The sequence below is a fragment of the Strigops habroptila genome, chromosome 1, assembly GCF_004027225.2.
Source record: "Strigops habroptila isolate Jane chromosome 1, bStrHab1.2.pri, whole genome shotgun sequence".
NCBI classification, from domain to species: Eukaryota; Metazoa; Chordata; class Aves; order Psittaciformes; family Psittacidae; genus Strigops; species Strigops habroptila.
In genome coordinates, this window is record NC_044277.2 from 155,096,968 (window position 1) to 155,110,305 (window position 13,338).

Here is a 13,338-nt window from a genome sequence, read left to right on the forward strand (position 1 = left end):
CACTGTCAGAATGGGTCATGGTAACACCCGCCATCCACTTTGCTCCAATGTCACTCCATCACAGCAGCTGTTTAAGCCTCATCAGATCACTTGCTGCACCGGATAAGAAACCATCTCACCATGTCAGATAATAGAATCACAGACTGGTTTGGGTTGGAAGGGACCTTAAAGCTCATCTAATTCCAACCCCCTTCCGCTAGACCAGGCTGCTCAAAGCCCAGCCCAACCTGGCCTTGAATACGGCCAGGGATGGGGCAGCCACAGCTTCTCTGGAACCTGTGACAGTACTTAGAACAGTTAAAATAGTCAAAGTTTTTTTGTTGTTTTTGTTTTTAAACACTGCCCATTTTTAAATGTTACTTTCAAAAGTTAAGATAAATCTAAATAGCAGGTGGCTAATTCTAGTCCAAAGTGACAACAAAAAAGCCCCAAATCCTCCCCATAAACAATATGAAAAAGCAATTTGGAGCGTTGCTCTGCTGTCATAGCTCATTTTTTCAAGGGCTCAAAACTCCCAAATTAGTTTCTTTTAAACTGAACATAGCAAAATCCTGAAAATTCAGGAGACTTCACCCAATAGTATACAACCAACACTTAAAACACATGGTCACTCAGCTTAGTCTATTTAAATGTTCTGTGAGGATAAATACATGCCAGAAAACAGGTTCTGAGGTGCAAGTCACTTCAGAACTGAACACATTTTAGTAAAAGCAAGTACATCTCTCCACTAACGCAAAGAAAGATTTGCTTTCCAAGGAATTTTCTTGCCAATTTCAGCTACCTGCTGCTTCACAACATCAAGGCCCAAATACTGCCTTAAAGGACCCTGACATAGCAAGGACACTGTTCCGTGTAACTCAAGACTAGATCCCACAGATCAGCCTTAAAGCGCTCAGCTAACCCTACATCCTACAACAGTAACAGAACCAGCACTAGCTGGCAGTGTGAAATCAGTGGTCAGGAAAGACACTTCTTCATATGGGCTGAAACCACATTCAAAAGGAAAAAAAGAAAACTCTGAGGAAAGACTTACTAGCCTTGCAATACTTTGGTCTTTCACTGATGATCCATAATTACCTTGCTTCATCAGACTTGCTTTTCTCATTAATTGCACTGAAAGCTTTTCTGCAAGACAAAATGAATGCTGGACTTCAAAGTCTCTGGAAAGGACATGATGGTAAGCTTTGATCTCCACACAGCAATTGCAATATGCATGGTATCAGACGGGCTTGTTCTACAAATAATAAATAAATCAATCAATCAACTTCTTGGTGTGCCCATGGGAGTCATCTATGTGCTGGTAATATTTAACCAGCTGATGGACCTGGCAGCCTGGAATGGCTTTGCCCAGCACACCCATGCTGCGAGTCACACAAAACCCACCCTAACAGGGAGCTCAAGAAAATAAACTTTGAATCAAACCTTCTGGAGGCAGACGGACCTTACCATTTCCTCCTCATATCAAAGGGGAACACACTCCATCAGCCTTGGAAATCAACACAACTCCCAGGATTTGAACTCAGCTGTTATTCCAGAGCAGCAGCTGTACCGTAAAGTACCTCACATGCCAAGTGCCTTCACCACAGCACAAACTTACTTATTTCCATCCTTTCCAAAATAACATTTGTCTGAAGCCAAAGGACTCAAGAGAAAAGCCATGAAATCAGGTTTTTCTAACTGGTTTTTTTTTTTTAATAAACTATAGAAGAACGAGATAACATTTCAACCAAAGTCATGACAGCTGCATGCTTAAAAGCAGATACATACATGTCCCTGGATTCTTCTATTCTCTTTAGGAAGAAAAAAAAAAGGGGGGGGAGAAAAACAGAAAGCTGAACATAATGCATAGATTTCTATACATATTCAAATAATAGCAGACTAAAGCAAGCAGTAACACAACTGGAAAAAAAGTGTTTAAACAGTGATTCCAGCTCCATGCAATTTTAAAAAGGGAATTTCAGTTCTAGGAATCTTTATGCTGAACCAAGTTACATTTTTATACAGCATTAAAATAAGTTTTATAAATTGAGGCACTAGAAACAAACTCACTCAATAGCTCAAATGCATCTAATGTGCAAACTGAAAAATCTACAGGCCATAGTGTACTAGAAATTTCAAACTCAAAAGGTTGCATTAGACTTGCACTTGCTCACATTGACACAGTGGAATTAGTGGAAAACTGCTGTTTTTCTAGTTAGAGGAAAATCAGGTTCTGATTGTTGGTTCCAAACCGTGACCTTCCAAGCTGCTTCTCATTGTCCTTGCTTGCCTCTTACATATTCTCATCAGGCAAAAAAAACTGGAGAGGTTTCTGTGCCACCCCACTCAGCAAGGCTCATAAGGGAATGCAAAGCACCTGCCCTTGTGCATGGTTGTATCTACAGCACTGTATTCTCTTATTTCAGCCTGCTCCCCCACATCACTGAGCTTCTACAGGGTTAATAAATGTGTTTAGAATTAGATACTCATGTTCTACGAGATGCTTATTTTTACCTTTTGATCCGCATCTTCTGTGGGGGTCAGAGAGTATCAAAGACAAGTAGTCTTCACAAAGTCATCGGAGTGATCACATAGCAAGAACTTGAGACAGGAAGAAAGGAGCTCACATGGATACATGTGCTGCTTTCTTCATGAAGAAAAGTATCCAAGGTCCAGTGAGGTTTCCACCCAGATGCTACAATAACTGGCACCTCTACACCCCTACATTAAAATATACCTCGATATTTTAAATCAGGCACTTAAATAGAAAATAAAGCAGTAACATTTAACATAGGTATTATGATAGCTCTTCTGTAAGGCCAGAACATCTTCTATGAAGCACTCAGGACATTAGCTGTCCCACAGAACCAAGTGACTCATGTTAAGGGCTAAAGGAATGGAGGGGTCCCTCATTAGACAAGCATGTTGAAAAAAAACAAAACAACAAACCAGACTAAAAGACAGTTTGTAAATATTTGGTAGAAGCCATTAAGCACAAACTGATACTCTTCACTATCTAATGCAAAATGTAGAGCAAGATTATTAATCCCTTGAGAAGATGGGTCCAAAAGAAAATATTCCATGTGCTTTCATTTACAAGATTATTTTTTTCCCCCACAAAAAAAAGTTTTTCCACTAGTACCAAGCTCCCTGAGGGAATACATTAATTTTTCAAGGGAAAAAAGCAATCATTAGAAACAATCTGAAAAGCTCCAACAATCAATAGTTGCCCTATTCTGAGCCATACACATTTCTCATCAACGTTTCTTTGGAAAATGTGGGTTAGACCAACCAGCCACTGGGTCCTGTCAGAGGGACCCTGATCTCCCTTCTTTGAAGTAGTATCTGAAGATGAGAGTAACCATTCCTTTAAAACAGTAATGAACATATTTTAGTCCAATACACTTCAAAGTTATAGGAAAATTCTACCTGCAAGACTTCATCTAACAACATTTAAATGGTTAATTATAGATTCTGTCACAAAAAACACAGAATCAGTGAAAAGGTGGAAGTTCAGTCATAAGGCTAACCACTTGGGAAGTTACTTTATGTTGCACAAGTCAAGGGGCAAATGACAGAATCTACAGACACACCAACCACATTCTTATGGTTATGAGAATGCCAACGGTTTAAACCATTCTTCAGTAATTTATTTTGTTTACTAACAATTTACAAGGCCTTGATTATTAGACAAAATAAGCATTTTTAACTAAACCCCCCCCCCAAAAATACAAGCCAATAGGGTACAGAAGGAAATGCTATATGGTTCCCTAGAATATATCACACCCAGTGCACACACTGCTTAATTTTTCTCATCTGAACCCATTTGTTACTTACAGGATTTTTGCAGTGAAATATTTTGGTCTAGCAAACATGTAGTGTACAGTTTCAGACCACTGAATTAGGCTCTAAGTTTGATATTAGTCTACAGTCTAAACCACTGCAGCAGATGTTTCAGTGTTTAGTGTAATCAAGAACTGATCAAGACATTTTTGAGCAGTTAACAATGAACAGGAATTATAGACCGCATACAGTTCAGTATGGTACAGTAACTGAAGCTAAAAGTTTTAGTATGCTTATTGCCAATTTCTCCCAAATTTTAACAAGCAGAGCTTCTTTGCAGATACATTATTGCTGAGGGTAATAAGGCTGTTGAGGAAAAAGGTATCCAGGTTGTTGAGGTGTCGGATATGGTGCTTGTCCAGGGTTTTGATAGACAGGTGAGGGAGCATACGGCAGATTATACTGACCATACAGGTATGGATTATAGCCCATTGGCATTGGCATCTGGCAATACCTGTGGGGGGTGAGAAGCATACTTTAGTTACAAAACACTGATAATTCGCAAAAGACAACTCATTAATAGATACAAAAACACATGCAGTCACTGGAAATGCTTTCCTTTAATCTTCCTCTTTGTGCAGCAGAAAGTGTGGTAACTTTCAAGGATCAAACATGAAAAAAATTACAATGCATGAAGCAGAAATGCAGGCAGGAGGCGGAGTAAAAGCAACTTGCTGGATTTAGAACTGATCTAAATTGATTATCTCATGTTTAATATCACCATATATATTTTAACATTTGCTGAGCCTGCTGCTGAAGGAGAGCCTTCAAGTCCTCATCCTGACTCCAGAAAGATGGAAAAAAGCATCAGAAGACAGCACACTAAGCTGGAATATTTTCTGTATTTTTCATCATCTTTTGCAAGATACCAAGATTTGAAAAATGAGATATGCCAACACTTCTGAGATAAAAAACACCGATTATGCAAGGGCTGACAATAGTCCCCAAACCACAGTTAAGGAGCTGCAGTCCTATCTCCCTTCTTCTTTAAAAAAGGCAAACCACAAAAAACTTAAAATGAACCCTTCCCACAAATGGTACCAGCAAATTATTCCAGCAAGAATGACATGACTAAAACTAAAAAGATCATCTTGCCCCAAACACTAAATGCATCTTCATTTGTAACACTAAAGGATTTTAAAACATCACATGCAACAAACAAGTGCTTTTAGATAACAGAGTAACAAAGAACTACTTAAGTACTCCCACAGCTTACCCTGGGTAAGCTGGGTAAGTTGGGTAAGGAGGTCCCTGTGCCTGTGATGGTGCAGTGCTTGCTGCAGGTGCACTGGCTCCTGGAGCAGGAGCAGCAGCAGGAGCAGCAGCAGGAGCTGTTCCAGAGGGTGCTGATGTAGAAGAGGAACTGCTTGCTGCAGAAATTACTGGTGGTGGTGGCCGTGCTGGTGGCTGCGGTTTAGTCCCCTAACAAAAGAGAAAGGATTAAGCTGATGCTTCTTTCTAGAAGTCTTGGAATCAAAAGCTGTGGGTGTATGATCAGTTGATTTTTATTTCTATTTTAATTTTAAGCAGACATTCTATTATCTGTATAAACTAAATACAACGTGAAGCATCTAAAAAGCAATAAGCTTTCCATTTCAAATCTGTAAATTATGAACATCAATATTACATAATACAATTCTCTGCACCTTTGGACTTTGCCTTCTATTTCCCTTCAACACATTCCCAAATACATTCAATACTAAGCAGTGATATACACAAGTTACAGATCAGTTTGGCCTTCCATAGCATTTTCAACCCACTAATTCTGTAGTGTGTATTTACCACCATGGTTCTAGGTGCTGGAGTAGGAGCTGACGATGCTGCAGGCTTGCTTCCTCCAGCTGATGTGGTCTGATAGGTAGGCAGAGGAATAGAGGGAGCACTGGGTTCCCTAGCAATGCTTTGCTGCAAATCTCTGTTAAAAACAAACAGCAAACATACAGCTTAGTTTAAGAATTGGTTGTTATACACTTCAGCAAGCTAAGCTATAAAGAGGCAACAGGGTAAATCCAATATTTAAAGCATGGTCACTGAGCTAGCTCAAACTGAATTTGGAGTCCAAATCACTTCAACGGAAACAATCCTCTAGCCAACCCTCTGATTAACTGTCACATCTATTTTCTAATAATGTCTTTATGTTCCAGCTCAATACTAGGTATAGATCACTGAATTAGCCAAAAGCTTTGGGTCAGAAATCACAGAATAGTCAGAACATTTAGCAACGTGGAAGCTTTCCTGAGAACCTAAGGAAACCTCAAGACTACAGAAAAGAATACAAGTAAATTTCAGTGATTTTAACATGTGAAAAGATGCTCAAATACAGAAGCAAAGCAATGTCACATTGCTTGTAGACTGCCCTATTAACATGGCATGCAAATACCATATATCTAACAGAATTGATTAAAAAAGTGTGCTAGATAGTCTGCAATGTCATTTACATCTGTGTAAGCACAACTACCAAAAAAGACCCAGGCAAAAACATGAATGGTTCTGCAAATAAGCTCTCGAGTTCTCTATTCTGTTACCTCTAGTGCTGGAATTAGTCTTAGTAAGATACTCTGGTAAGATAAAAAGGAGGCTTTGGTGTCATGCGGCACCACAAGCTGCCATCCAACAGCATCATTTTACAGGCAGCTTGTCATGAAAACTCTAAAGCAGCAGTTCTAAGCTACATATTCAATGTAGTGCATTCCTCGGGGCAAAAAGTCAATACTTGAGATCGGGCAGATTCTCCAGAGAGACATTAGGAACCATTTAAAATTTCAGGCAATTTTGTATAAAAGTGATAGGGGAACAGTATGTACCAGCTAGAACTTGACACCTGAAACAGAAGACCGGGGAAACCAACAAAGGCGCAGATGAGTTAGCAACTATGGTATAGCGTGCAAACTAAGAAAACCAGAACATCTTAGAATATTACGTAAGGAACAGAAGTAACGATTTTCTTCTTCAAGTCCCACTGCAAAGACCAATAGCTTACAGAACAGCAGTGCCATCCAGAGCGAAATATATTTTAACCACAAAGTGACTAAATGCATGAAATGTGAAGCTTATTATACTACCAAAACTGATCATCCAATAGGCAACCATTAAGTGGGGAAACAAAATCTCTCTAGTTCTAAACAAGAAACCATTTAAACAACTTTATTTTTGCTAAGTGAAGATGTAGCCCACAGTCAGTATTTTTATCATAGTTGGGGGATGTGGGGAAGGGACAAAACCACACATTTACTCAGACTGTGGGTTGGTGCACTGAGAAATAAATGTTTGTAGACATACACCACAAATATCCCAAATCTGATCATTGCCCCCAACCTTGACAGGGTTTCATGTAGTGAACTACTAGCACGTGAGGCAGTAAAAGGTAGCATGGCAAAATTCAGCTCAATGTTAGACCAACAGCTAAACCCACAGCTTTAACACTGAAAGTTAACATATTAGAATGCGAGATATTCAGACCTTAGCCTTGGTTAGGCAGCCTACAGTTCCCAAATTCCATGAGCGTATGAAGTGGAAGGGATTGTATACAGTTACAAGCACCATGCCCAACTGAAAAGGAACAGTTCTACAAAAAAAATGAAGTCAGGCAGGAAAATCTGAGGGCTGAGCATCCCACTGACAACATGGTCCATGCACACAACTGCAGTTTCACCAGCTGAAACTTCAGTCACAAGCAGCCCTGCTTAGACAAGGCTAAGTGCTCTGCTGAAGAATACTGATTAACCGGTAGCTTTTCAGTTATGCTTTCCTCTTAAGAGGAGAACCTAAAAATGACAGCTGAAGCATACTATCCTAGCCTGATCACATGTGTGAGACAACAGCAACAAACACTTTCCTTCACATGAAGAACAAAATATGCCAGCAGTGTAGGCAACCCACATATCTAACCAATGATACAGTATGAGACCAGAGCAGACTACAGGGCAGAGGTGGAACACCGACATTTTCCCTTCCCATCACACTGGGCAGATGGAAGGCAATCACATGCTGCAGCATTTATCTAATTTCTCAAACCAAAATCACAGCAGAAGCAACAAGGTGCAGAAACCAGAAGTTCCTCAAAGGAAAGAGTAAAATAAAATTTTTAACAAATGCATGCCAAAAAGAACTAAGAGTGAAATCATGGTCAGATGAAACAGATTCATGCAAAACTGTACATAGGAACAGCACAACAGAATTCAAAGCAGATTTTTCCATTTATTTCTCCTACCACTTGCTTAGTTTTTCAGATGAGGAGAGAGTGGGGCGAGCATTAAGACAAAGAAGAGGTGATAGCCTTACACACCTATTCTCCCTTTCTCATTTCATCAAGTACCACAATAAACATGTCCCTAAAGATTAACTTCCGATAAATACTTAATGTTTCTACAGTGCTTAAACAGAACACTGAAATCTTACTTGAGCAGTTCGTCTCTTTCAGTCTTGCGAGCAAAGACAATGTCACTGCATTTGTTTTGGAATTTCAGCAGGATTTCTGTCAGCTCATTGTAAAACTAGTTAAGAGAAAAAACCCAACAAGAACATGTTCAATCAATACACTTGCATGTTTCTACATACCGATCCAGTTACAGGCTTTATATTATTACAGTGCCCAAAACCTGCCATTCCAGTAAAGTTTGCTAGTGCCTTTTATTCTGCTTTTCAAAACCAAGTATCAGTCAGCTGTTGTCCATCCCTGTAATACCAGATCATTCTGTGGGGTTTTTATACATGGGGGTGTGTGTATAAATATAAGAAGAGTTTAAGACAACTAGAAAATGTATTAAAACCACAACAAAACTAGATCACTTCTAGTGATTAATAATTTATTTTTAAAGGGTAATTTTTTTCTTTCAATTTTACTGCCTTCAGTCATTTCCCTGCATTTGTACAGACATTTCAGTTTTATTTTTTAACTTCTAGTGGGCTATCAATAAACCGTGAGAAAGTACTTAATACAGAAGCAGTAAGACACCTTCCAGATGCTCAGATCAATAAAAGCAAGCTAAATAAAGCTCTCCTCATCTTTCCTCACATACGCATAGCTGTATATAAACCAAAAATTTGATAAGGTGATTAAATACCATGGGAGAACAGATGAAAGAATTCCTTAGGTAACATGGCTCATCTGGGTAACTTCTGCATCATTTACTCAGCTGTAATTAACAACTCTTTCTATTTTAAATATAAATTAGTACTTAGAAAAGCTTACTTTTCAGATAGGAACAAAGCAGCATTTCACAGCTGTCAAAACAATCAAAATTCAAGCAAGTCACTGTCCTCACTTCAGCAGTAAAATCCTCAGAAGTGTACCTCGTTCTAGCATGTCTGCAAAGTTTATCCATGTTTCATTGGGTAAGTAAATCACCCTTAAGCATTACTGTACCTTTGTGCCTTCTTTTAAATTGGCAACAAGTTCCACAAAGTTGTCATTTGCCACGGCCAAGTTCTTCAAAACTTCTTCTCTTAAATTGGATTCATTGTTTGATTGTTTCATCTTTGAAAAATCCTGATGTGCATTCTTAAAAGAAGGGAAAAAATAAGCAGTGAAAATAATGCAAGCTGGTTCTGTGTTAGATTCTGCACATTTTGGTTTTTTCCCCTCTCACTCATTGCTTCTATCCCTTTCTCCCAATACCTGCCTTTCCTCACCTTCCACACACTGTGCTTCCTGACATTTGCCATCTGCCACATGCAGTGACTATTTCAGAACTACACACTGGCATTAAGCTGCAGCTAATTATCAGTCTCTTGTGGGCCACTTTCAGCTCATTCTCAAGCTCATTCTCAAGCAGACTCTCTCTCAGAGGCTATACTAATTAGGCTTTCTCCTGTCTACTCTCCATTGATATTCACCAAACCATACTGAAAGTTAGTATTTTTAAAAGTGCTACCTCAAGTTTGATTGACATTGGCAAGTTATTAAAAGGACAGGGAAGTGGAAAACATCCAGAAGGATCACCCACCTACATCTCATTTCTTTGGGGAAAAGAAACAAAGAAGCAAACTTAAAAAGACTATTTCAGCTGCCAGAAGCAGCCAAACTTGAACTCTAGGACATTCAAACATCAAAGTAACATCAAGATCTTAAAAGTTTATCATGTTAAAAGATGTCTAAATACAAAATACTTGATAAACATGGGCCATACAGTCATTTGCAAACAGTTTTTTCCCTTTTGTTCTTGCAATCCAAGTTGCAGTCAGAAGTTGTAAGTAATCCTGTGCACAAATAGGCCCCATTATTTTTTTGTCACTTGTCCAAGCACCAAGACTTCCTGTTTTGCCAGATGTTTCAGATACTTGTCACCAGTGTTACTGACAAATTAAGGCTGAATTTACAGATAAACTTTGGGAAGTTCTCATTAATTTTTACTTTGATGAGCTTTGCACATGCTAGAAGTCAAGCACGTTGTAAATATCAATTAGGAACAAACCAAAACGTACTTCTGAGACCCAAAGTGTCTTCTAGTAGACAGTAAGTACAGGCCTCCTGTTATGCCAGAAAGAAGTATTAAGATGGGATAAGGGGAAAAAAAATCAAAACAAACCCAAAAAATTCTTAACACACCAGGTAAGCTTCTTCCAACGGCAAAGAAACCTGCAGAATTGGGGAAGAAAATGTCCAAGAGAATTGACACTAGAGCTCTGGACGAGTCTGCTGAAAATTTATATTTATTTCCAGTGAACACAAAACCAGGCCTGTATTTTTCAGTGATCAGACATGTAAGGGAGTATCAACTGGCCTATGGCAGCAAAACAGAGTAGAAAGCAAAGTGAGATTTCTGAAGTACTGGAGAGGTAATCATTGATCCTTAGGTTAAGAGGAAGGAAGACATACAACATGTTATACCTGAATATTTTTGAGAAGTTCTTCCTGCTTTTTTAGGGACTCTTGCACTTTCTGTGTGTAACTTCCATAAATTCTGTCCAATTCAGTCACAGAGATTGCCTCCTCATTTATAGCACCATCCTGTGCCAGTGCAGTCAGGAATTTGCTTGTCATGTCAAAGTTTACAGATTTCAGGTCATTTTCTAGTTGTTCTCTCTCCTTCTTAACTTCATCCAGACTGGTGAGCAAAGTTCTTAAGACAGTAACAACCTAGGCAATGAAAATTGCCAGAAGTTAAACATTCGGAGGAATTATTGCAGAAGTGTACTCTACTACTTGCTCCCATCTTGCACTCCTCACTGACACTGCCAACACTACTGCATGAGTATTTGTTTATAAAGGTGTCTAAGATGACAAACCAGGACAAAATGCAATGGAACAAAGATCTTCAAGCATTTCTCAAGCTATATTCTCTTCTAAAGATTTGCTTCCACTAATAACACTGAATGACTATGAAGATTTTTACATCTATTTTTTTAAAAATTGATCAGATACCTTCAACAGGGTATTCTAAAAATGGCAAAACCACTGACTTCAAAGCACTCCTAGAGAAGAATAATTATATTGCTGTGAGACACAACTTTCTTAGAAAGCAAATTGGTATAATTGCCTAATAATTTAAAATACTGGGCCATGTCTTTTACATTGCCTGACTGCCCCAAGACCTGAGCACTACACCTCACCACCCTACTTGAAAATACTCATCAAGGATTGCTCCTTTTATAACGGATCTACAGTCCTGCTGTCCAGGGTGACTGAACTTGCACGCACTAAGTGTTACAAAATACACTTGAGCAAATTTTAAACAGAGGGACACTTTCTTTTCCAAATGTTAGTTACCTCCTGTATCAATTGTGACAGAAACAAGAGCAGCTAAGGATCAGCTTCCACACCAATTGGTGTCAGTTTACTTAGTCAGATAAACAGCAGTTCCATTCATAAGGACAAATTTCAATGCTTTACCTCGCTTCCTTGTAATGTTTTTGCTGGGTTGGCAGAAGGAATGGCTGCATTGAGCTCTGACTCAGGCTTACAGAGAAGTGCAATGGTGTCCCGGTGAGACTGGTAGCGCTCTCTAACTTGGCCATCTGCTTGCACAGCTTTATTCAAAATATTGTGGTAGTTTGCTCCCTCTGGTGGTAGGAGGGGGGAAAAAGAAACAACACAACAGTGTTTATGTAATTTCAAAACTTATTTCATCCAAGACTTACACCAGAGCAGTTTTCATGCTTTTCACCAAGTCTTCATACATTTTTATGAGCCTGCACATCATGAAGTTAAGACTTATAAATAAACTTAAGCTTCTAAGTTATCTTTTAAACAGTGCATAAACTAGGCACCTATATCAATTCTCCAGAGAGGCATATGGAAGTAAATGAACAAACACTGGTTTGAGCTACTCCCCAGACGTAAACTCCTGTAACTCTGCAAAAACTAAGGTGGCAGTATCAGCCCCTTATTAGCTTCAAAACAACACACACTAAGCACACCAAAACCATGCTCTAGTGACGGCCCTAAGCACACTGAAGTATTTAAAGAGGTAATTCAACCAGATTCTTGGGAGGGCAGATGTTTTCCATTACACACGCTTTCTGAAACTTCAGCATGCACACACACTGCACAAGTGCACAAGCAGCAGGAAATCTTCTGCCTGCACATCATCTCTCCACTTCAAATAATGCTGCAGACTGCAATAAGGATGTTTTGGCACAACCTCTCCTAAACTGACATTTGTATCTTTACGAATATTTACCAAACTACTTTAATTGACACAATGAGAATGGCCATTTTCAGAGCATCCCCAGAATCCAAAGCATGACCTTTACCTGCCCGTAAAGGCTTATAGAGCTCGTTGGATGGAGTTCTCTGCCAGCGCTCTTTGAATTTTGTTCGCAGGTCATTGTCTGTTGCTTCTTCTTCATCTAATAATCTTAGTGACTACAAGAGCAAAATGTTGCATGCGTTATACACTGTTCTAAACATGAAACAGCTAGTGTTGAATATAGGAAGAATGTTTATACGTCCTTCATAAATTTAATTTGGTAAACAAAAAACAGGCTTGAAAGGCACAAATCACCCACATCTTTCTACAATGCTTCCTTCCCCACCCCAACACTCTGAAAAACAAAATACTTGTAAAGGAACAGGCATGCATGACAGCACAGTTTTTGTACGGACTAAAAACTTAAATGGCATGTTTTTGAAGTGCTATTAAAGTTACAAGCATTTTGGATAATTGTGAACTTTTCCTATTGCCATTTAAAGAGGAAGAAGTTCAGTGGTGGTGTTTTTTAGCAACATTTTAGTGTTAGCAGTTGCTGAGCTTACTTACTTCATCTAAAATTTCTTTGTTCCTTTGTAGCAGTTCAGGCAGATCTTTGATCAGCTGATCAACAGTCTGAATTCCTCCCTGTTCAATCACAGACTTAGACTTGGTCAAAATAGACTGAGGAACAGTATCCCCAGACACATCTTCGATAGCAGCAGGAAGATTGAGGGAAGCCAACACACTGAAAAAGTCAACATGTTAAATAGCAGCTTGTCTGTAGTTTTATCCTGTAAATAACACTGCTGTCCAAACAACCGCGCAGTCAACTAGAATGGAAACAGAGCATAATGTACTCCTGGACAGAAATGTCAAACTGAAA

General features: G+C 39.0%; 1 protein-coding gene across 2 annotated transcripts in view; it reads right to left on the reverse strand.

Annotated features, from left to right (window-relative positions):
• Nucleotides 1-1,668: 1,668 nt before the first annotated feature.
• The window catches only part of PDCD6IP (programmed cell death 6 interacting protein), a 31,439-nt gene continuing 19,769 nt past the window's right edge, over nucleotides 1,669-13,338 (reverse strand). For both annotated transcript variants that reach the window (XM_030483365.2, XM_030483355.2), the window contains exons 10-18: nucleotides 13,023-13,200; nucleotides 12,517-12,628; nucleotides 11,654-11,823; nucleotides 10,652-10,900; nucleotides 9,188-9,322; nucleotides 8,221-8,315; nucleotides 5,605-5,737; nucleotides 5,039-5,244; nucleotides 1,669-4,276 (exon numbers count right to left, since the gene is read on the reverse strand). In XM_030483365.2, coding sequence (XP_030339225.1) covers nucleotides 4,108-4,276; nucleotides 5,039-5,244; nucleotides 5,605-5,737; nucleotides 8,221-8,315; nucleotides 9,188-9,322; nucleotides 10,652-10,900; nucleotides 11,654-11,823; nucleotides 12,517-12,628; nucleotides 13,023-13,200 — 1,447 coding nt within the window. In that variant the 3' untranslated portion in view covers nucleotides 1,669-4,107. The remainder of the gene's footprint in view (nucleotides 4,277-5,038; nucleotides 5,245-5,604; nucleotides 5,738-8,220; nucleotides 8,316-9,187; nucleotides 9,323-10,651; nucleotides 10,901-11,653; nucleotides 11,824-12,516; nucleotides 12,629-13,022; nucleotides 13,201-13,338) is intronic.